The sequence below is a fragment of the Mobula hypostoma genome, chromosome 23 (assembly GCF_963921235.1).
Source record: "Mobula hypostoma chromosome 23, sMobHyp1.1, whole genome shotgun sequence".
NCBI lineage: Eukaryota > Metazoa > Chordata > Chondrichthyes > Myliobatiformes > Myliobatidae > Mobula > Mobula hypostoma.
In genome coordinates, this window is record NC_086119.1 from 15,577,472 (window position 1) to 15,600,673 (window position 23,202).

The following is a 23,202-nucleotide window of genomic DNA, read 5'->3' on the forward strand; positions in this document are numbered from 1 at the left end:
TGGATTGGGGAGCATGCCTTATGAGAATCGGTTGAGTGAATTCAGTCTTTTCTCCTTGGAGCAGCAGAGGATCAGAGGTGACCTGATAGAGGTGTATAAGGTGATGAGAGGCATTGATTGTGTGGATAGTCAGAGGCTTTTTCCCAGGGCTGAAATGGCTAATATGAGAGGGCACAGTTTTAAGGTGCTTGGAAATAGGTACAGAGGAAATGTGAAGGGTAAGTTTTTTTTTTAAAACACAGAGAGTAGTGAGGGCGTGGAATGGCTGCCGGTGACGGTAGTGGAGGTGGATACGATAAGGTCTTTTAAGAGACTCCTGGATAGGTACATGGAGCTTAGAAAAATAGAGGGCTATGGGTAACCCTAGGTAATTTATAAAGTACATGTTCGGCACAGCATTGTGGGCAGAAGGGCCTGTATTGTGCTGTAGGTTTTCTATGTTTCTATATCCCTCTAATACTTTCCTATTCATGTACCTGTCCAAACACGTTTTACAATGTGTTCCATATTCTCACCGATCTCTAAGAAAAAGTTGCCCCTCAGGTCCCTTTTGTATCTTTTCCTCCTCACTTTAACCCTGTGCCTTCTAGTTCTGGACTTCGCAATCCTGAGGAAAAACCTTTGGTTATTCACCTAAATGACTTTATAAACTTCCATATGGTCACCCCTCAGCCTGCTATGCTCCAAGTAAAAAAAAATCCTCAAGCCCAGTCAAAATTTCATATTTCAATGCAATCTCTCATTCTTTTAGAACAGAAGAGTTAACACATTCTCTTTTCATACAACAGTCCCAGCATCTAGTCTGGCAAGTCCTTCGTTAGATAAGGAGTCTACAATTAAACTTAATTGTTAAACGTTAATCGTAAATGCTGATTTGACCACCTTAAACGGGCGGGTTAAATCTAGAATGTCAATTCGCCTGTATTCACACCTACAAGCCTCATCTGAGGATATGCAGTCTCACCAAGAAACGTCATTTTATTAAACGCTTTCCTCGTGGATTTGTTATCAGCCGCCGAAAATTAATTGCACTCTGTATGTGTGTGTGGTCGACGCGTCTCGCTTGTTAACGGTATCCAATCCATTGTCGGGAGAGCCACTGAAAAAGGGAGACGTGCTCCCTTCAAAAGCCCAACGGTGCTGCTCGGGGAGTAGGCTGACCATTCGAGATGGGGTTCTTAGTAATGCTCCTGTTCCTTTGGGGACAGGTCTTCAGGGTAGCGACTTCGGATCAATCGCTCCAGAATCGGAGCCACGTACAATACTACGACTATCCCGAGGAGATTAATTGCTCGCCGACTGGCCTTATGGTGCGGATTCGGAATGATTCCTTTCAAGGAATGTCCGTTAGACTCTCAATCGTGGGTAAGGCATGATGAGCGACGTGACTGAGGGAAAGTAACTTGGGTAGTAGTTAACCTTTGCTCTAAATATAATTAAAACTTGGCTCCTCAAGTGGATTAGTTGTGATTCCTTTGAACGTAACACAAGGCCAGGACGTTCCCATCCCGCCGCCTCCGGCTCTGACCTCGGCCCCCGGCCGCCAGACGACTGTCCGCCCCGCCCCGCCCTTCCCTTTCTCAGCCGTGTCTGTCTCAGGTCGCGGCTCCTCTCTGCAGTTGCGCTTCGTTCGTCACTGCCGCCCTTCCAGTTCTGGTTTCCTAAGGTTCTCCCCTCCCCCCCCCTACTCTCCCCTCCTTCACTCTTCTGACCCCACTTTCCCTGAATACTCCACTCCTTTCTCCTCTGACCCCAGCTCCCACCCCCTCCGAAATCCACCACCCCACTGCCTGCCCCTCTGAACTCTTGCCCGCCCCCGTGGTGGAATGTTCGTTCTCAGCAAGGGCCTTAACTTCCAATTTCGAAGTGGATGTATTGTACCTTACCCTGAGATTCATTTTCTTGCTGGCATTTACAGAAGAGATGCAATATGATTTTATGAAAAGTTATACATGAGCAAAGACTGATAAACAACCAATGTATGAAAGAAGACAAATTGTCCAAATAAAGATAATACTGAGAAGGAGACTTTGAAAGTGAGTCTGTGGGTCACAAATTGGGTTGAGAGCAGTGGTGAGCGAGGGTATCCGGGAGTGTGAAGATCGTAGGGTAATAGCTGTTCCTGAACCTGGTGGTTTGGGACCTCAGGCTCCTGTACCTCCTGTCTGACGGTGGTAGTGAGAAGAAGGCATGGCCTGGATGGTGGAGAGTCTTAGAAGGATAATCCTCTCTTGTGGCAGTGCTCCTTGTAAATGCACTCAATGTTGGGGAGGGCTTTGCCTGTGGTAGATAGAGCTTTATCCATTATTTTGTTCCCTTGCAGCCATGAGTTCAATGCCTGCCATGAGGCAGTGTACTTCTGGTACCTGTCTGGGCCTATTTTGACCAGATGTCTCCACTACTGATCTTTCCACTCTCAGGGATGAGGTCTTGGGATCTTCTGTTGGTGTTTCTATGGCTTTGGCTTTTACTTTAACAGGATGGGGTTGCTAGCCCTGTGCCCAACCCTCCTCCTTTTGTATCCGGGCTTGGGACTGTCCAGGGTGGAGTTAAATGGATTAGTGAAAAGCACTTAATATTCACTGAACGTTGTGCTTTTAAATAGCTGTCAATTAATAGTGTACTTTATCGATCAAGTCATAGATCTGCTGTGTTTCTAAAATTATAAAATATTTCTGCTTGGTTAAATTGGTTAATAGTTATCTCTAGGCCTGAGGAACAATGGGGGGCGGGAACTTAATTTTGTATTACACCCATACACCTCATTATCCCCTAGTGCAATGAGTATAAAGGGGAATAATTGCACTCAGAGTGGCAGAGGAGAGGGTGAAGGCAGACAAAAGGGCAAGACCATGACAAAGTGGACTGAGGTTAAGGAGCCATTTTATTGTACCATGGGGACCATTCATGATGGGAGAAAAGCTATCCTTGAGCTTGGTGGTATATGCTTTCAGTTTTATGTACCTTTCCCTGATTGGGGGGGGTGGGGGGAAAGAATATCTGGGGGTGGATAGGGTCTTTGATTGTTAGCTGCATTCTGACAGAAGTAGACAGTCCACAGAGGAGAGGTTGGTTTCTGTGATGTGCTGAGCCTTGGCCATGACTCAATGCAGTTTCTTCAGGTCTGTGAGGGGTTGCCTTGCCAAGCTGTGATGCAGCTAGTTAGGATGCCAAGGTGCACTTTATTTATGATGAGAATGTGCTAAATTTTGCTAGCCTTTTCAATAAACAGGATGCCACTAATTTGATCTCTGGGTGAAGGGGTGGAGATGCCCACCTTCCAAAGGAGATAGTAACCTGCTGGTCACCCTTGGGCAAGGTGTAGCACCTGCTTTGCCCACCCCGATCAGGGTCACGTGAAGCAATGGGACTAAGCAGTGATGGTCGTATGAGCAGCTGGTGCATATCACAAGTCCTGGTTATGCGACTGCTGACGCCAGACAGACAATCTCTGAAGAGTAGTGATAATGGCTGAGGTCACCCATCTTGTAAACAGTAGACAATAGGTGCAGGAGTAGGCCATTCAGCCCTTTGAGCCAGCACCGCCATTCACTGTGATCATGGCTGATCATCCACTATCAGTATCCAGTTCCTACCTTATCCCCATAACCTTTGATTCCACTATCTTTAAGAGCTCTATCCATCTCTTTCTTGAAAGCATCCAGAGACTTGGCCTCCACAGCCTTCTGCGGCAGAGCATTTCATATATCCACCACTCTCTGGGTGAAAAAGTTTTTCCTCAACTCCATTCTAAATGGCCTACCCCTAATTCTTAAACTGTGGCCTCTGGTTCTGGACTCGCCCATCAGCAGGAACATGTTTCCTGCCTGCAGCGTGTCCAATCCCTTAATAATCTTATGTGTTTCAATAAGATCCCCTCTCAGCCTTCTAAATTCCAGAGTGTACAAGCCCAGTCGCTCCAACCTTTCGACATATGATAGTCCCGCCATCCCGGGAATTAACCTTGTGAACCTACGCTGCACTCCCTCAATAGCAAGAATGTCCTTCCTCAAATTTGGAGACCAAAGCTGCACACAGTACTCCAGCTGTGGTCTCACCAGGACCCTGTACAGCTGCAAAAGGACCTCTTTGCTCTTATACTCAATTCCCCTTGTTATGAAGGCCAGCATGCCATTAGCTTTCTTCACTGCCTGCTGTACTTGCATGCTTGCTTTCAGTGACTGATGTACAGGAACACCTAGATCCCCTTTTCCTAACTTGACTCCATTTAGATAATAATCTGCCTTCCTGTTCTTACCACCAAAGTGGATAACCTCACATTTATCCACATTAAACTGCATCTGCCCACTTACCCAGCCTGTCCAAGTTACCCTGCATTCTCATAACATCCTCCTCACATTTCACACTGCCTCCCAGCTTTGTGTCATCGGCAAATTTGCTAATGTTACTTTTAATTCCCTCATCTAGATCATTAATATATATTGTAAACAGCTGCGGACTGAGCACTGAACCCTGCAGTACCCCACTGGTCACCGCCTGCCATTCCGAAAGGGACCCGTTAATCGCTACTCTGTTTTCTGTCAGCCAGCCAATTTTCAATTTATGTCAATACTCTGCCCCCAGTACCATGTGCCCTAATTTTGCCCACTAATTTCCTATGTGGGACTTTATTAAAGGTTTTCTGAAAGTCTAGGTACACTACATCCACTGGCTCTTCCTTGTCCATTTTCATAGTTACATCCTCACAAAAATTCCAGAAGATTAGTCAAGCACGATTTCCCCTTTGTAAATCCATGCTTTAAAGACACTGCCCAGAAGAAGGCAATGGCAAACTACTTCTGTGGGGCGGGGGAGGGGTGGAAATTGCCAAGAATAATCACAGCCTTCGAAAGACCATGATCACCCACATCGTAGGACAAGGCACCTAATGAACCAGTTACCCACTAGAACTGTGGGGTGGCACCATTAGCACTATGCTTTACAGTAACCGTGACCTGGGTTCAATTCCTGCTGCTGCTTGTAAGGAGTTTGTACATTCTCCCCAGGACCGTGTAGATTTCCTCCAGGTGCTCAGGTTTCCTGCCGCATTCTAAAGATGTAACAGTTGATAGGTCATTGTAAGTAGTCCCTTTTTTTTTAAGGGCTGGGTGGTGCAGCACAAAGGGCTGGAGGGGCCTGTTCTGTGCTTTATCTCAATAAATTAAAGAACCTGATGTGACATACCAGGGAAAATCTGCAGATGCTGGAAATCTGAACACACACACACACACACACACACACACACACACACACACACACACACACACACACACACACACACACACACACACACACACACACACACACACACACACCCCATCTATGGAAAAGAGTACAGCTGACGTTTCGGGCTGAAACCCTTCTGGTGTGACGTGTAGTCATTTTCTACTGTTTCTTTTTGTTAATGGCTGAAATAAGAGTGCATTTCTTCGCACCATCTTTTACAGATGACTTTGGTGAGCCAAGGGACCTGCAGTCACTGTATCACCGTTGTACCTTTGAAACTATTCCAGAAGCAAATGGGTCCTTGCTCTTCATTACTCCGTATGATGGCTGCTTTGTAAATGTAGTGGTGAGTATGGTTGTTGGTGTGTATAGTAACTATGGACCGGCTGCCATCAGTTGTCTGTCAATCTTGCTGTTAGTGATTTTTGGGTTTAGGTCATTTACACTTGGCAAATGGGTTTGGCTACCAGTCTTCTGCTCCTTGATAATGTACTGTGGATTTAGTTTGTAACAATGCATTTCCTAAATACCAGTCCAGACACTGGTGCCTGTGGCATGGACGTAAACCAGAAGGTGTGAAGTTTGTATATAGTTTCAAAGACAGCATTATCTATACTTTGTAAATATGGATTGTCCTTCATGTTAAGCATGTAAAATACCAAGTAAGTGTATTGTGGATTCGGTTTGGAACAATGGATTCCTGAAAGCTCAGTCCAGACACTGTTGGCACCTGTGGAATGGATGTGAACCAAAAAGTGTGAAGTTTGTAAGTAGCTTCAAAAGAAAGCATTGTCTATACTTGTAAATATGGACTTGTCCTTTGTGTTTAGCAAATAAATACTGAGCCCCACATTGGGCTAGGAGATCTTTCCACCGAAAGCATCTCAGTATGATGCCCGCTGTAGCTTGTTTAGTTGAATAAAGAAGCTGCTTTGTATCTACTAGTAACTCTGTCCGGTGACTTCATTCACGCAAGAACACTTGCCACCCATCAACTTTCTGTTGTTAACCCCACCCAGAATAACATAGTGAGCATGGAACTGCGGATCGATGGGATTGATGAATCAAAGAGGATCACCGTTATAGAACGCATCCCAGTTAACTGCTCTTTGCCAGCTAAACTGACTCCAGTGACTGGTAAGTATTTAAATACTTATGAATACCACCAGAAGAATGCTGGCTGATCATTCAGCTTGACACTTTAATATGATGTGGGATCTTGTATGTTTTTTTAAAAAAAAACAAACACACACACACCTGTAGGTGGGGTGGTTGGAGAAATCATTTCATGTTAATGAAATCTCATTTGCTTTATAATTTGGGTAGTCTTAAACATCAAACTACATTGCACTTTTTAAGCCAAAACTTGTAACTTGGTTTCTTATTGTCACTTATAATTTGGTTCCCTAAGGTTGTCATGGCCAGGAGAGGTAGTGAGGATAAATAAAGGTCTCAGTTAGTCTTGCGAGACCATGGATCTGCGTCTGGAAAGTCTTCACTCTCCAGGGCGCAGGCCTGGGCAAGGTTGTATGGAAGACCAGCAGTTGCCCATGCTGCAAGTCTCCCCTCTCCACGACACCAATGTTATCCAAGGGAAGGGCATTAGGACCCATACAGCTTGGCACCGGTGCTGTCGCAGAGCAATGTGTGATTAAGTGCCTTGCTCAAGGACACAATACGTTGCCTCGGCTGGGGCTCAAACTCACGAGCTTCAGGTCGCTAGTCCAATGCCTTAACCACTTGGCCACGTGCCCACAGTGAGGATAAGCTGACCTATTATTAAATTGTGTGTATCTGACCAACCAAAGCTCCTAGCCTTCACATGTGGCTTAGCTATTAAGCCTGGCTGAACTGTTTCCATTGACGGGAAGGGCTAAAGGTGGGTTACTGGCACCATAAAACCAGTCGCTGCTCATCAGCTAAGACTGGCAGCTCATCAAGGAGAAGGAAAACTCTGATCTCAAACCTCCACTGCCTTGTGGCTTTATCCACTTGTGGGCGAGGCTTTTGGGAATAAACAAAGGGGACAATCCAGAGCTGGAGTCTAAGGCAGTCCACGTTAAGTTTAATGCTGACTGGCAACTCGAGGGACACTGCTGGTGCCAGACTGTATTGGTGTCTGTCGTTCCTTTGGATTCGTCAGCTGCGCAGAGAAGGCGCAACAGCTTGATCACCTTATCCTACTACCTCGGCTTGCATATCACATAGACAACTAGGATACCAATGGAGGCCTTTTTGTCATGTGCACTGAAGAACACTGAAAAGCTGTTCTGGATGTGATCCAAACTGATTATATTTGTTTCCTCATTGCGTTGAGGTAGTAGAAGGCACAGCAACAATAGAATATGAAATGGTGCCAGCTGAGTCTTGTACTTTATAGATAAGGTAAATGTAAACTTTTCCACTGGGGTTGGGTGAGACAGAACTAGAGGTCGTGGATTAAGGGTGTTGAGTTGAATTTCACACTGAGGTGAAGTGAGCTGCCAGCTGAAGTGGTGAATGCAGGTCGGATTACAACATTTAAGAGGAGCTTGGATGGAAGGGGTATAGAGGACTATGGTCAAGGTGCAGGCAGATAGGACTAGGCAGAATAACAGTCCAGCATGGACTAGATGGGCTGAAGGGACTGTTTCTGTGCTGTAGTACTAAGAACTCATCTAGCTGGTGCTAACAAGGCTCCTGATGAAGGTTTTGGCACAAATCAACTGTTTACTCTTGTCCATAGATGCTGTTTAGTCTGCTGAGGTCTCCTGCATTTTGTGTTTGTACTTTAGATGGTGTTAATGTTTCTGAATGAGAAACCACCGGAAAATGTTCCACTTGGTCAAAGCTACAACATGAGTATAGCATAACAATTCTGTACCTGTTGCTGCTGCTTTACCTGCTCCTGTAACAGTGCATTTAATCTGTCTCATCTTTGTCAACAGCCCAGTCAATCACAGAGGAGAAACAGCCAATCAATGACACTGTTTCTGCCAATGTGAAGCCGGTCAAACCCACCACCGCTCCCAGACCCGTCACCCAGGCGCCCATGAGGCCAGACAAGGGCACCACTGCTCCCGGACCCGTCACCCAGGCTTCCGTGAGGCCGGACAAGGGCACCACCGCTCCCGGACCCGTCACCCAGGCTTCCGTGAGGCCGGACAAGGGCACCACCGCTCCCAGACCTGTCACCCAGGCTTCCGTGAGGCCGGACAAGGGCACCACCGCTCCCGGACCCGTCACCCAGGCTTCCGTGAGGCCGGACAAGGGCACCACCGCTCCCGGACCCGTCACCCAGGCTTCCGTGAGGCCGGACAAGGGCACCAACACTCCCAGAACTGTCACCCAGGCTTCCGTGAGGCCGGACAAGGGCACCACTGCTCCTGGACCCGTCACCCAGGCTTCCGTGAGGCCGGACAAGGGCACCACCGCTCCCGGACCCGTCACCCAGGCTTCCGTGAGGCCGGACAAGGGCACCACTGCTCCCGGACCCGTCACCCAGGCTTCCGTGAGGCCGGACAAGGGCACCACTGCTCCCGGACCCGTCACCCAGGCTTCCGTGAGGCCGGAGAAGGGCACCACTGCTCCCGGACCCGTCACCCAGGCTTCCGTGAGGCCGGACAAGGGCACCACTGCTCCCGGACCCGTCACCCAGGCTTCCGTGAGGCCGGACAAGGGCACCACCGCTCCCGGACCCGTCACCCAGGCTTCCGTGAGGCCGGACAAGGGCACCACCGCTCCCGGACCCGTCACCCAGGCTTCCGTGAGGCCGGACAAGGGCACCACCGCTCCCGGACCCGTCACCCAGGCTTCCGTGAGGCCGGACAAGGGCACCACCGCTCCGGGACCCGTCACCCAGGCTTCCGTGAGGCCGGACAAGGGCACCACTGCTCCCGGACCCGTCACCCAGGCTTCCGTGAGGCCGGACAAGGGCACCACTGCTCCTGGACCTGTCACCCGGGAGTCTGTGAGGCCGGACAAGGGCACCACCACTTCTGGACCTGTCACCCAGGCTCCCGCGAGGCCGGACAAGGGCACCACCGCTCCCGGACCCGTCACCCAGGCTTCCGTGAGGCCGGACAAGGGCACCACCGCTCCCGGACCCGTCACCCAGGCTCCTGCGAGGCCGGACAAGGGCACCACCGCTCCTGGACCTGTCACCCAGGCTCCCGCGAGGCCGGACAAGGGCACCACCGCTCCCAGACCCGTCACCCAGGCTCCCGTGAGGCCGGACAAGGGCACCACCGCTCCCGGACCCGTCACCCAGCCGGCCAAACCCACCACCGCTCCCGGACCCGTCACCCAGGTGCCCAGGAAACTAGAAAAAGCAACGACGGCTCCTGGACCCATCACCCAGGTACCTGTGAAGTCGGACAAACCCTCCACAGCTTCTGGACCTGTCAGTCAGGCACCCCTGAAACCGGCCAAATGTACCACCACACCCAGACCTGTCACTCAGCCAGCCAAAGCCAGCACAGCTCCTGGACCAGTCAGTCAGGCGCCCGTGAAGCTGGCTGAAGTCACAACAGCTCCTGGACCTGACACCCAGGCACCAGTGAAGCCAGACAAAGGCACCACCGCTCCTGGACCAGTCACCCAGGCACCTGTTAAACCGGCAAAACCCATGACCACTCCTGACCCTGTCAGTGAGGCGCCCGTGAAGCCAGCCAAACCCACAACCGCTCCCGGACCTGTCACCCAGGCATGTGTGAAGCCAGACAAAGACACAATGGTTCCTGGACCCGTCAGTCAGGCACCCGTGAAGTCAGCCAAACCCACCACCGCTCCCAGACCAGTCAGCCAGGTGCCTGCGAAGCCGGCCAAAGATACCACCACACCCGGACCTGTCACTCAGCCGGCCAAACCCAGCACTGCTCCCGGACCCATCACACCAGCACCTGTGAAGCCAGCCAACGCCACTCTCCCAAACCAAAGATCTGTTGAAGGTATAATATGTCTTGACATTAGAATCAATAAAATCTACTCCAGTGCAGACTCTGGAACAGCTGGTTCTGTTCTGCCACCAGTAACAATGGGCTAGTGTACACTGGAGAGAGAAAAACTACATCCAAGTTCTTATAATGTCTTGAAATAAAGTACTGTCTCCATTTGGGTACTTTGTGAACTAGAACGTGGATAGGTCCATTGGCCTGCGATGTCGTGTTGAACTAATTAAAAGCCTACTAAACTAACCCTTCACATTGTGTCTAATCCTTCATGTCATCTCACTCCATACTCTGCATATTCATTGTTGGGCTTTCAGCATGCTTCATCTAGCTTGAAATGTTTTTCTAAGCGAGTGCCAGTGTATGATAACTGCATGGATTCTTCCGAACTTCACGGCCAAGTTACTGGCATCGTAATGTCCAAAGTTTGTGTTTCTAATTTCTCAGCAGTAAAATTAACTGAAAGTGCAGCAGGATTAATGCCTCAGCTGACTTGCCTTGTTCGCTATCTATGTGTGGTGTTTGTTGTTGTTTGTGGCCTCCTCTACTGCTTCGGGGGGGGGCCATACTCGGACTGGAGGAGCAACACCTTCTGTTCCATCTGAGTAACATACAACCTGCTGGCAATAACACCGGTTTCTCAAACATCCAGTAATTGTCTTTGACCCCCATCCCTTGACCATTCCCCATTCCTGTTTTTCCCCTCCTCAACTTGTCTCCCTACCTGGCCATCACCTCCCTCTGGTGTTCCTCCTCCTTCCCTTTCTTCCATGGTCTTCTGTCCTCTCCTATCAGATTGGCACCTTCTCCAGCCCTTTATCTCTTCCAGCAATCAAATTCCCAACTCTACTTCATTGCCCCCCGCCGGTTCCACCTATCACCTTTACTTCTCTTCTCTACACAGACACCTACCTTATTCTGACTTCTCCCCACCTTTCCGGTCCTCATGAAGAGTCTCGGCCCGAAACGTCTGGGACTGTTTACTCATTTCCATAGATGCTGCTGAGTTGCTCCAGCATTTTGTGTGTGTGTGCATGTTTATCGTTGACTCTATTGCAGACAGAACGCCGTTCTGCGCTGTCCCTGCAGAGGATCGTGTGTGCTGTGCTGATATCCCATTGGGTGAGAAGGCATGTAAAGCTAAAGGATGCTGTTACGATCCAGATAACAAGGAAACCCCTTGCTTTTATGGAAAAACTGGTTAGTTTTTAAACTTTGGTGTTTCTATATACTTTATTGTTGCCAAACAATTGATACTAGAACGTACAATCATCACAGTGATATTTAATTCTGCGCTTCCTGCCCCGGGAGTACAAATCGATAGTAAATATTAAAAATTTAAATTATAAATCATAAATAGAAAATGGAAAGTAAGGTAGTGCAAAAAAAAAACAAACAAACCGAGAGGCAGGTCCAGATATTTGGAGGGTACGGCCCAGATCCGGGTCAGGATCCGTTCAGCAGTCTTATCACAGTTGGAAAGAAGCTGTTCCCAAATCTGGCCGCACGAGTCTTCAAGCTCCTGAGCTTTCTCCCGGAGGGAAGAGGGACGAAAAGTGTGTTGGCTGGGTGGGTCGTGTCCTTGATTATCCTGGCAGCACCGCTCCGACAGCGTGCAGTGTAAAGTGAGTCCAAGGACGGAAGATTGGTTTGTGTGATTAAACTTGAACAAAGTTGCAAACAGTGGTTGTAGGATTTTTTCTGGGTGGGTGTTTTTAAAAACTTCCTGCATTAAGATGAGGGGTAGATTTTTTTTAATGCGATGAACTAGACTGATGGCTTCGTTCAGAGGTGAACACTTGCTAACTGTCCACAACTCTATTCCCAGCTTACATTGATTGCACAAGCAAAGGACTATTTACAATTGTAGTCCCCAAGGTTGCCACAGTGCCCTCCCTTGAGCTGGACTCTGTCATCCTGGTGAACAGCACAGGTTCTGAGTGTGTCCCTGTAATCAGGACAGCTGAATTTGTTGTCTTCAGCTTTCCACTTAATGCCTGTGGGAGTGTGCAAACAGTAAGTCTCTTCTCTTGAGGTGGTGGTTGGGTTAGATCACACATGGCAGGCACTCATGGCTTCTGTGTGTTTCTAGGTGGCTGGGCCGAACGTAACTTACCAAGTGGATGTGGCGTCTCACAGGAGAACCCTGAAAGGTGCTCGTGGCTCCATAACCAGGGACAGTACTTTCAGGTGAGCTTGTGAATCCTGGACTGGCAGCCTGCAGTGGACCAGAGTAACACCCACAAAATGCTGGAGGAACTCGGCAGGTCAGACGGCATCAGGGAATAAACAGTTGTTTCAGGTAGAGACCTTTCCTTTAGCCCTTTACCCTTTCCACCTATCACCTCCTCTTCTTTTCTCCCCCCCCCCCCATCACTCGTCTCACTTGGCTTCATCCATCAGCTGCCAGCCTATACTCGTTCCCCTCTCCCACCTTATTCTGACTTACTGTCCTTTCCAGTCCTGATGAGGGTCCTTGGCCTGAAACGTCAGCTGTTTATTTCCCTCCATAGATGTCACCTGACCTGCTGAGTTCCTCCAACACTTGTGTAACTCTGGATTTATAGTATCTGCCCAATCTCTTGGGTTTGCAGAGTACCAAATCAACTTCAACTCTGAACACAAAGCTGATGTGAGTTTAGAGCCAGATTCTACGTGTGGAGACTTGTGCTGACTGAATACCATATTGTCATCACCAGCATCTCAAATTTTGAGCTCCATAAACCATTCCTCATTGCTCCCAACCCTGTGCTAACACAATTGCCAAACATATTCCGACGATGTAACAGACTAAATACTGGAGAAACTCATCAGAGCAGATGGCAACTGTGAAGGGGATTAAACGGGTAGTGTTTTGGCCCAAGACCCTTCAAGACTGGAAAAAGAAGGGTAAAGAAGCCAGAATAAGAAGGTGGGGACCACTTCTCTTAACCTGCCTATCACCTTCCTCAGTTCCCCTCCGCTTTCCTCCATGGTCCTTTCTATCAGAATGCTTTAGCCCTTTGCTAGCCTATCTCAGCATCCAACTTCACCTCTCCTCACCTGGCTTCACCAATCACCCACCAGCCTGTATTCCTTCCCCTCTCCCACCACCTAATTCTGGCATCTTTCCCTTGCCCCCTTCCTTTCCAGTCCCAATGGAGGGACTCAGCCTGAAACATCGACTGTTTATTCCTCTCCATAGATGCTGCCTGACCTGCTCAGCACATCCAGCACTGAGTGTCCTATTTTCTGGATTTAGCTTCTGCAGGACCTCTCATAACAGTTGTCTACTTGTACTGCTATTTACGCAATTGGAATACACAGCTACCTGACCTATCCAGCCAAAACATCTGCCAGCAGAAGTTTGCCCCCTCCTTGTCTCAATTTTCATTAAATTCTTATTGGTCCATTAGTAAGGGCTGCTAGTTACCAGCCTCGAGTTACTTCCTCATTTTAGCTGAAACCTCCATTGTGCCTTACAGGTTGCGTGTGAGATGCTTCTTCAGCAGTAACAGGGACACTTCCTTAACGCTGAGGGTGAGCACTCCTTCGCCTCCATCTCCTGTGATGGGTGATGGCATCCTTAATTTAGAAATGAGGATAGCTAAAGGTAATTCAACAATGCAAACCTTGCACCTGTAATCTCATTCTGGTATACCTGTTCTGACAGAAGTCTTATTTCCACAGACCAGTCCTACAGTGCTTGGTTTGTCGATGGAGACTACCCACTGGTGAAATATCTCAGAGAGCCAGTGTATGTGGAAGTCCGTCTTCTCCACAGACTGGATGCCAATATCGCATTAGTGCTGCACGACTGTTGGGCAACTCAAACACAAGACCCTCATCTTGGCAAACAATGGAGCATTCTTGTGAATGGGCAAGTATAATTCCATTCTTTCCATTGCATTTCCCTGGAGGGGCTTGTTTAGATCTACTTGCCACATGCTGAGCTTGGGCTTCTGTTAATAACTGTCGAAGTTTGGGATGTATTGCTTTTGGTTCAGTCATCTTGCGGTGTGAACTAATGGCATCAACATCATACTTGAAGCATGAAGATCAAAGCTGTTTTCCATTCCTGTAGGTGTCCATTTTATGGGGACAACTATCTGACCCAGCTGCATGTGGTCAATGCAACCTCCAGTGTGCCATTCCCAACACATCACAAACGGTTTGAAGTGAAAACATTCCAGTTTTGGAATCGGAAGGCTCAAGCGTTTTTGAGTGGCAAGGTTGGGGCTGGTTTTTGTGTACACTATTCATTACACAGTACAAGGCATGTTACTTAGTAATTTATCTTTTGTAGGTTTACTTCCACTGTAGTGCAACCGTGTGCCCCTCATCTGATATGGAGTGTGTTACAACTTGCAATGCTGGGAGAAGTAAGTATCTAATCAGTAATCAAGGTATCCTTCCTCGGAACCTGTTTTGCCTGTGGCTCTAGTCAGTTAGTTCCCCCTCGTGCAGCCTCATAAGCTGCTCTCAATATCTGAGAGATGGCCAGAACACTACTTAAACATAGAAAACCTACAGCACAATACAGGCCCTTCAGCCCTCAAAGTTGTGCCAAACATGTACCTATCTAAAAGTCTCTTAAAAGACCCTATCGTATCCACCTCCACCACTGTTGCCAGCAGCCCATTCCACACACTCACCACTCTGAGTAAAAGAACTTAACCCCCTGACATCACCTCTGTACCTACTCCCCAGCACCTTAAGCCTGTGTCCTCTTGTGGCAACTATTTCAGCCCTGGGAAGAAGCCTCTGACTATCCACATGATCAATGCCTCTCATCTTATGCACCTCTATCAGGTCACCTCTCATCCTCTGTCACTCCGAGGAGAAAAGGCCGAGTTCTCTCAATCTATTCTCATAAGGCTTGCTCCCCAATCCAGGCAACATCTTTGTAAATCTCCTTGGTACCCTTTCTATGGTTTCCACATACTTCCTGTAGTGAGGTGACTAGAACTGAGCATAGTGCTCCAAGTAGGGTCTGATCAGGGGTCCTACTACCTGCAACATTACCTCTCGGCTCCTAAATTCAATTCCACCATTCATGAAGGCCAATACACCATATACCTTCTTAACCAGAGTCAACCTGCGAGCTGCTTTGAGCGTCCTATGGACTTGGACCCCGAGATCCCTCTGATTCTCCACACTGCCAAGAGTCCTGCCATTAGTACTATATTCTGTCTTCAAATTGGACCTACCAAAATGAACCACTTCACACTTATCTGGGTTGAACTCCATCTGCCACTTCTCAGCCCAGTTTTGCATCCTATCAATGTCCCACTGTAATCTCCGACAGCCCTCCACACTATCCACAACATCCCCAACCTTTGTGTCATCAGCAAACTTACTAACCCATCCCTCCACTTCCTCATCCAGGTCATTTATAAAAATCACAAAGAGTAGGAGTCCCAGAACAGATCCCTGAGGTACACCACTGGTCACTGACCTCTGTGCAGAATGTGACCTGTCTACAACCACTCTTTGCCTTCTGTGGGCAGGCCAGTTCTGGATCCACAACACAATGTCCCCTTGGATCCCATGCCTCCTTACTTTCTCAATAAGCCTTGCATGGGGTACCTTATTAAATGCCTTGCTGAAATCCATATACACTACATCTACTGCTCTACCTTCATCAATGTGTTTAGTCACATCCTCAAAGTTCAATCAGGCTCGTAAGGCTTGACCTGCCCTTGACAAAGCCCTGCTGACTATTCCTAATCATATTATGCCTCTCCAAATGTTCATAAATCCTGCCTCTCAGGATCAACTTACCAACCACTGAAGTAAGACTTGCTGGTCTATAATTTCCTCAGCTATCTCTACTCCTTTCTTGAACAATGGAACAACATCCGCAACCCTCCAATCCTCCAGAACCTCTCCTGTCCCCATTGATGATTCAAAGATCATCACCAGAGGCTCTGCAGTCTCCTTCCTCGCCTCCCACAGTAGCCTGGGATACATCTCATCTGGTCCCAGCAACTTATCCCACTTGATGCTTTCCAAAAGCTCCAGCACATCCTCTTTCTTAATATCTACATGCTCAAGCTTTTCAGAATGCTGCAAGTCATCACTACAATCACCAAGATCCTTTTCCATAGTAAATACTGACTTAGGTATTCATTAAGTACCTCTGCTATTTCCTCTGGTTCCATACACACTTTCCCACTCACACTTGATGGGTCCTATTCTTTCATGTCTTGTCCTCTTGCTCTTCACATACTTGTAGAATGCCTTGGGGGTTTTTCCCTTAATCCTGCCTGCCAAGGCCTTCTCATGGCCCCTTCTGGCTCTCCTAGTTTCCTTTTTTAAGCTTGTGAAGGGATATCTCTTTCCACTCAATTGTCAAACTCTTCACAAACCAGCAAACTTTACCCTGCTCTCAAACCTTTTCTCATTTGCCAGGAATGATCAGAAATTCAGATGTTCGTGGGTCTATTGAAGCCCTCGACCAAGGACTGGTGACACTGGAAAGACCCATAATCTTCACTCCTGAGGAAAGTGATGTTGCAGACTCTTACCAGGAAAATAGTAAGAAATATTATCTCTTCCTAAGCAAGCACATTGTAGCCTAGAATGCTCAACTAAAATTGAAGTATTTTTCAGTTTTAAGGCTTGCCTCTATATTAAAGTATAGCAGGCTTACAAGAAGATCCTAAACTGGTGTTGCAATTACCAGTCTAACAATATTGTTGCAATAGTTGAAATCTTGATTGTTTAAAGTTTGCTGAGAGACAGTTAATTACAAATGCCAAGCTAATGAAGTCATCAGTGGGTGCATAACTGCACTTTCCGACGACTTAAATTATGGCTAGTTAAGCCCTATCTGCCTCCATACTAAATGAGCCAATTATTCGATGGCAGTATGCTGCAAATGCTCTAGTTGTACTTTGTACTCGTCTGCAACACTGCCATATGTACATCACTGGTCACCTGAAATGGAGTCGCATGGTAAGCTGATTCAGAACTCATTCAATTGAATTATTTCTGAAGATATGACATTCACAATTCCTCAAGGATAGATAAAGGCAATTGTTCGGGTGTAGATACTGAAACCTCTTATTTTCTTTGCAGAGCCTGTAGATGACAGCATCCTGCTTGCAGCAGCTGTGACATTGCTTGTATTGTCCTTGATAACTGGACTTGCTGTGTGTTGGAATTGTAAACAACTCCACAAATCGTAGTTTAATTGGAGCTTGTGTTCTAATATGCAAGTTGAGGCTCTTCAGTTCCTAAATATGGTGTTGCTTTCTTCACAATGGACAGACACTGCCTTGACTGGCTTTGCCAAGATCAAATGCCAGTGCTAACTTGTTCTGTAACTACAAGGTGATATCCTCTGGGACTTGTACATTTTATATTGTTATCTAAGAAGTATACTTTTGGTATTTTGGATTTGTGTTTACTGTGTTACCAAGAACAAATAAATTCATAACTCAATTCTTGTTGTTTGGCTTGATATTTAAATCTTGGTGGGGGTGAATTTGGTTGTACATCAGCATTTGTTACAAAAGGGCAAGTTTTCCACTTTGTCTTATTAAGCACTGTTTTGAAATGTGCCATGCTGACTTTCCACTAACTTGTGTTGGTAGAAGCTTGAGACAGGTGGTGGAAAGATGGACTGCAGCTGCTCGTGTGTGCCAGCTAGCTTCCTCAATTACAGTAGGATTAATTGGAGTGTAGGTACTTTATTTCAAAGCTGTTTTAATAGAGTTCCTCCAATGTATTTAACTAGTAATACAATCAGTGGCCACTTTATTAGGTATGCCTGCTTGTTAATGCAAGTATTCAATCAATCATGTGGCAGCAACTCAATGCATAAAAGCATGCAGGCATTGTCAAGAGGTTCAGTTGCTCAGACCAACATCAGACTGGGGAAGAAATGTGATCTAAGGGACTTCGACTGTTGGGTCAAGATGGGGTGGTCTGAATATCTCAAATTGCTAACCTGGGATTTTCCACACAGAACAGTCTCTAAAGTTTGCAGAATGGTGCATAAAATATGCAGTGAGTGGCAGCTGTGGGCAAAAACACTTTGAGAGAAGTGATGGGAGAATGGCTGGACAGCTTCCAGCTGACAGGAAGGTAACAGTAACTCAAATAACCACTCATTACAAGTGGAGTGCAGAGAGCATCTGTGAATGTACAAGTGAATGGGCTACAGTAGCAGAAGACCATGAACGTGCACTCAGTGGTCTCTAGGTTAGGTACATTCTCTCCTTAATCAAGTAGCCACTAAGTGTAACTACTGTCATACAAAATAATACTTTGAGGTTACCAGCTAGCTCTGACTTGTACACCTCGGCATTGCAACTGAATAGGAGCTCTTGCCTCTGTACCACTGGTTGCTAAGTTACCCACCCACTTGATCAGACAACTTGAAGCTTATTACAAGGTGATGTAACCAGACACATAGTGGTACCACTGCTACATACCACCATTGTCCAGTCCTGACCTCTAATCCTGTTTGCATGATTTGCCTGTGACTTCATAGATTCTGCCATCTGTCCAGGCTCCTCTCAGACACAAAACCATAATGAGAGCATAATTAGGCCAATCAGCCTTTTAGAGTCTGTGCTACCATTTGGTTGTGGCTGACTTGTCCTTCTCAACATCATTCTCTCTATAAATGTTTGATGCCCTTATTAATCAAGAACCTGTCAACCTCTGCTTTAAATATACTTATAACGTGGCCTCCACAATCATCTGTGGCAATAAATTCCACAGATTCACTGTCCTCTGGCTAAAGAAATTCTCATCTGTTCTAAAGAGATGTCCTTGTGCTCTGAGGCTGTGCCTTCTGGTCTTGGACTCCACCGGCTACAGGAAACATCCCTTCCGCATCTACTCTATCTGGCCCTTTCAATATTCAATAGGTTTCAATGAGATTATCCTCCTCCCCACCAGTCTTCTAAACTCCAATGAGCACCAATACAGATGTGGCTTGAATATTTATGGATTGCTCCTAGTGGAGCAATAGAAATGATAGAGTTCAGAATGGTAGCAACACACATCAAAGTTGCTGGTGAACACAGCAGGCCAGGCAGCATCTCTAGGAAGAGGTGCAGTTCCTGCTGCCTTCACCAGCAACTTTAATGTGTGTTGCTTGAATTTCCAGCATCTGCAGAATTCCTGTTGTTTGTGTAGTTCAGAATGGTGATGGAATTGATGTAGGGTGGGTGTAAAATTCAGGCTGAAGGGCCTGGTCCTGTGCTCTGTCTGACTATGATTGGACCATCTACTGACTCTGGCATATTATTCTCTGTAACTTCCGCCACCTCCAACGGGATCCCACCACTAAGCACATCTTTCCCTCCCCCTCCTCTCTCTACATTCCGCAGAGATCACTCCCTACGTGACTCCCTTGTCTATTTGTTTCCTCCCCACTGATCTCCCTCCTGGCACTTATCCTTGTAAGCGGAACAAGTGCTACACATGCCCTTACACTTCCTCCCTTACCGGCCCCAGACAGTCCTTCCAGGTGAGGCAAAACTTCACCTGTGAATCGGCCGGGGTGATATACTGCGTTCGGTGCTCCCGATGTGGCCTTCTATATATTGGCGAGACCTGATGCAGACTGGGAGACCGCTTTGCTGAACCTCTACGCTCTGTCCACCAGAGAAAGCAGGATCTCCCAGTGGTCACACATTTTAATTCCACATCCCATTCCCATTCTGATATGTCTATCCACGGCCTCCTCTACTGTAAAGATAAAGCCACACTCAGGTTGGAGGAACAACACCTTATATTCCGTACCCACCTCCCCCTTGTACCCCATCCGTTATTTATTTATATACATACATTCTTTCTCTCCCTCTCTCCTTTTTCTCCCTCTGTCCCTCTCACTATACCCCTTGCCCATCCTCTGGGTTCCCCCCCCCCTTCCCTTCCCTTCCCCTGGGCCTCCTGTCGCATGATCCTCTCATATCCCTTTTGCCTATCACCTGTCCAGCTCTCGGCTCTATCCCTCCCCCTCCTGTCTTCTCCTATCATTTTGGATCTCCCCCTCCCCCTCCCACTTTCAAATCCCTTACTCACTCTTCCTTCAGTTAGTCCTGATGATGGTCTGGGCCTGAAACGTCGACTGTACCTCTTCCTAGAGATGCTGCCTGGCCTGCTGCGTTCACCAGCAACTTTTATGTGTGTTACTGACTCTGGTTCACTGACTGCAAGCACACAAGATGGTGCCACATCACATTGAATCAGACCCTGCAACACTAGATGAGAGAAACCAAGTGGAATTTTTCCACCTGCCATTTAGCATTTCTCAGAAAAAGGTTACTTGGCATTAATCTTGGTTAATAAGTTGCCCTGGTCACATTAAGTTAACCTCATCTGCATGAACACTTAGAAAATTAGACAAATAAGGTTAGTCAGTCCAGCACAAAGTGTTGGGAGGAATTCAGGCTGGGCAGCATCTGTGGAGGGGAATACAGTAAATGGTCATTGATACTTCCTCCCCCCCACCCCCCAAACCCCATAGATGCTGCCGAGTGTGATGAGTTCCTCATTGTTCTGCATTTCCAGCATCTGCAGAACCTCTTCTGTTTAGGAAGTTTAAACTCCCACTTGCAACATCCGGTTGAGTGAGCAGGCATGTGAAACCAACAGCTTCGGTCTGAGCCTGCACCGGGATCCTGTGCCTTCACCTAATCAGTTACGCAAGAATTTTTGTCACTGGCCCTACTCTTAATACTGTCTTTCATGCTTTCTACTTGTATTTTTCTCCCCACCCCCACATTCCCTTTTAATTTGCTGCCCCTTGAGCACTGGGGGAGTTGTGCTTATTTAGCTTCCATGTTCCTTGATTAAACAGTGCCCAGTGCAGGGAGAAGAGTCCTGTTCCTGATTCCTAGCCAGTAGCCTTTTGAATAACATACACATTTTTTGATAACTTGTCTGCACTAAACTCCATCTGCCACTTCTCTGCCCACATTTCCAATTTATTTAAAGCCTGATGAATCCTTTGGCAACTATGCTTACTATGCAGAACTGATGGGTTTTTTTTTGTCTGCAATTTTGCTGAACATTTCACCTATATGCTTGCAGAACATCCATGGTCACAGACCTCCTGTCAGAATAACCACTACACTTTCCTACAGCCAAGCGTATTTTTAATCTATCTGGTCTCCCAGGATCCCCTATGCTTGAATCTTTCATGAGGAACCTTTTCAAAAGTTCTACTAAAGTCCATGCCTGCAACATCTACTGACCTACCCTCAGGAGACCCAAAGGTAGCTGGATGTGCTGCTCATGAAACGAGACGCATAACAAGCTGATCTTTAAAGGGGTCAAATGCAAGAGGAGGTTTCTCTTGACACAAGTGGACAGAATTTAGATATTTTCAGATTTATTTAGTTGTCCTTTCGACATCTGAGGATGTACTAGTTATTGTAAGGCACAGGTTTAATGCACTGATTCAGACCTCTTCAGTGTATTGAATGATCCTGTTGAAGCCACTTGTAAAAGGGGTGACTCTGCAGGTGAGTGGTCTGTTTCATAAACCTGAAGTATCAAACACTGGAGGTACAGGTCCTCAGGATAAGATTTAAAAACAAAGGTAGCTTTATCTGCCACATGCACATCAAGCCATACAGTGAAAAGTGTTGATTGCATCAAATGAGTGAGGATTGTGCTGCTCAGTCCCAAATGTCGTCATGTTTCTGGCACTAACATAGCATGCCCACAACTTACTAGCCCTAACATGCACATCTTTGGAACGTGGGAGGAAACCAGAGTGCCTGGAAGAAAACGATGCCGTCATGGGGAGAATGTATAAACTCCTTACAGACAGTGGCAAGAATTGGAGGGCACTGTAATGCGTTGTGCCAACAGCTATGATGCTACAGTGCTGCCCTAGGGATTTGGGATAGAGATTTCTTGAACTCTGAGGGCTTAAATGTTCAGTTACAGGCTTTGGGACAATTGGAAGGGGCAGAGTGATATTGACTTTGACAAAGTGCCGCACATAAGGATGCTAAAGATAGGAGCCTGCGGTATTACAGGAAAGATGCTAGCATGGACAGAAAATGGATTGACAGAAGGCAGAGTGGGGAATACAGGGGCCTTTTCTCTCTGGTTGGCTGCCGGGGACCACCAATGGTGTTGGGTATGCTACTTTTCACTTTTATGTTAATGATCTGGATGATGGAATCGCTGGCTTTGTGATTAAGTTTGTGAGTGATATAGATAAGTAGAGGGGCAAATACTGGTGAGGGAGCAGGGGATCTGCAGAAAGATTTGAAGATTGGGAGAATGGTTAGAGAAAAGGCAGATGGAATACAGTGTCGGGAAATGTACTTTGGTAGAAGGAATAAAGGCGTAGACTATTTTCTAAACGGGGAGCGAATTCAAAGCTGACGTACAAAGGAGTCCAAGTGCAGGATTCCCTAAAGGTTGAGTTGGTAGTAAGGAAAACAAATACCATGTTAGCATTCGTTTGGAGAGTTCTAGCATATAAAAGAAAGGAAGTGATACTGAGGCTTTAAAAGGTGGAGTATTTGGATATTATGAGCCGTTTTCAGCCCCATATCTAAGAAAGGATGTGCTGGCATTGGAGAGGGTCCTGAGGCTTACAAGAATGATCCCAGGAATGAAAGGATTAACATGAGCATTTGATGGTTTTGGGCCTGTATTCGCTGGAGTTTAGACGACCGAGGGGGAGCTCATTGAAACCTAGTGAATATTGAAAGGCCCAGATAGAGTGGACATGGAGAAGATGTTTCCAATAGTGTGAGAGTCTAAGAACCAATGGGTCCTGCCTCAGAAAAGGAGGATGTCCCATTAGAACAGATGAGGAGGAAGTTCTTTAGCCAGAGAATGGTAAATCTGTGGAATTCATTGTCACAGATGGCTGTGGAGGCAAAGTCATTAGATATATTTAAAGAGGAGGTTGATAGGTTCTTGATTAGTAAAGTGTCAAAGATTATAGGGAGAAGGCAGGAGAATAGGGTTGAGAGGGAAAATCAGCCTTGATCAAATTGTGGAGGCCGCATGGGCCTAATTCTATTCCTATGTCTTGTGGTCTTAAGTACAGGCTCTGTTTTGTAATTAGTGGAGG

The 23,202-nt window shown here is 46.9% G+C and overlaps 1 protein-coding gene across 1 annotated transcript; it reads left to right on the top strand.

The window, feature by feature from the left end:
* Positions 1 to 774: 774 nt before the first annotated feature.
* Positions 775 to 17,572, top strand: LOC134336644 (uncharacterized). Its single transcript, XM_063030976.1, has 13 exons — positions 775 to 1,365; positions 5,448 to 5,572; positions 6,246 to 6,363; positions 8,154 to 10,154; positions 11,214 to 11,354; positions 11,983 to 12,170; positions 12,247 to 12,344; positions 13,619 to 13,746; positions 13,824 to 14,013; positions 14,218 to 14,365; positions 14,440 to 14,515; positions 16,548 to 16,673; positions 17,217 to 17,572. The coding sequence occupies exons 1-13, from the start codon at positions 1,170 to 1,172 to the stop codon at positions 17,324 to 17,326; spliced, it is 3,645 nt and encodes a 1,214-aa protein (XP_062887046.1). The 5' UTR covers positions 775 to 1,169; the 3' UTR covers positions 17,327 to 17,572.
* Positions 17,573 to 23,202: the final 5,630 nt, after the last annotated feature.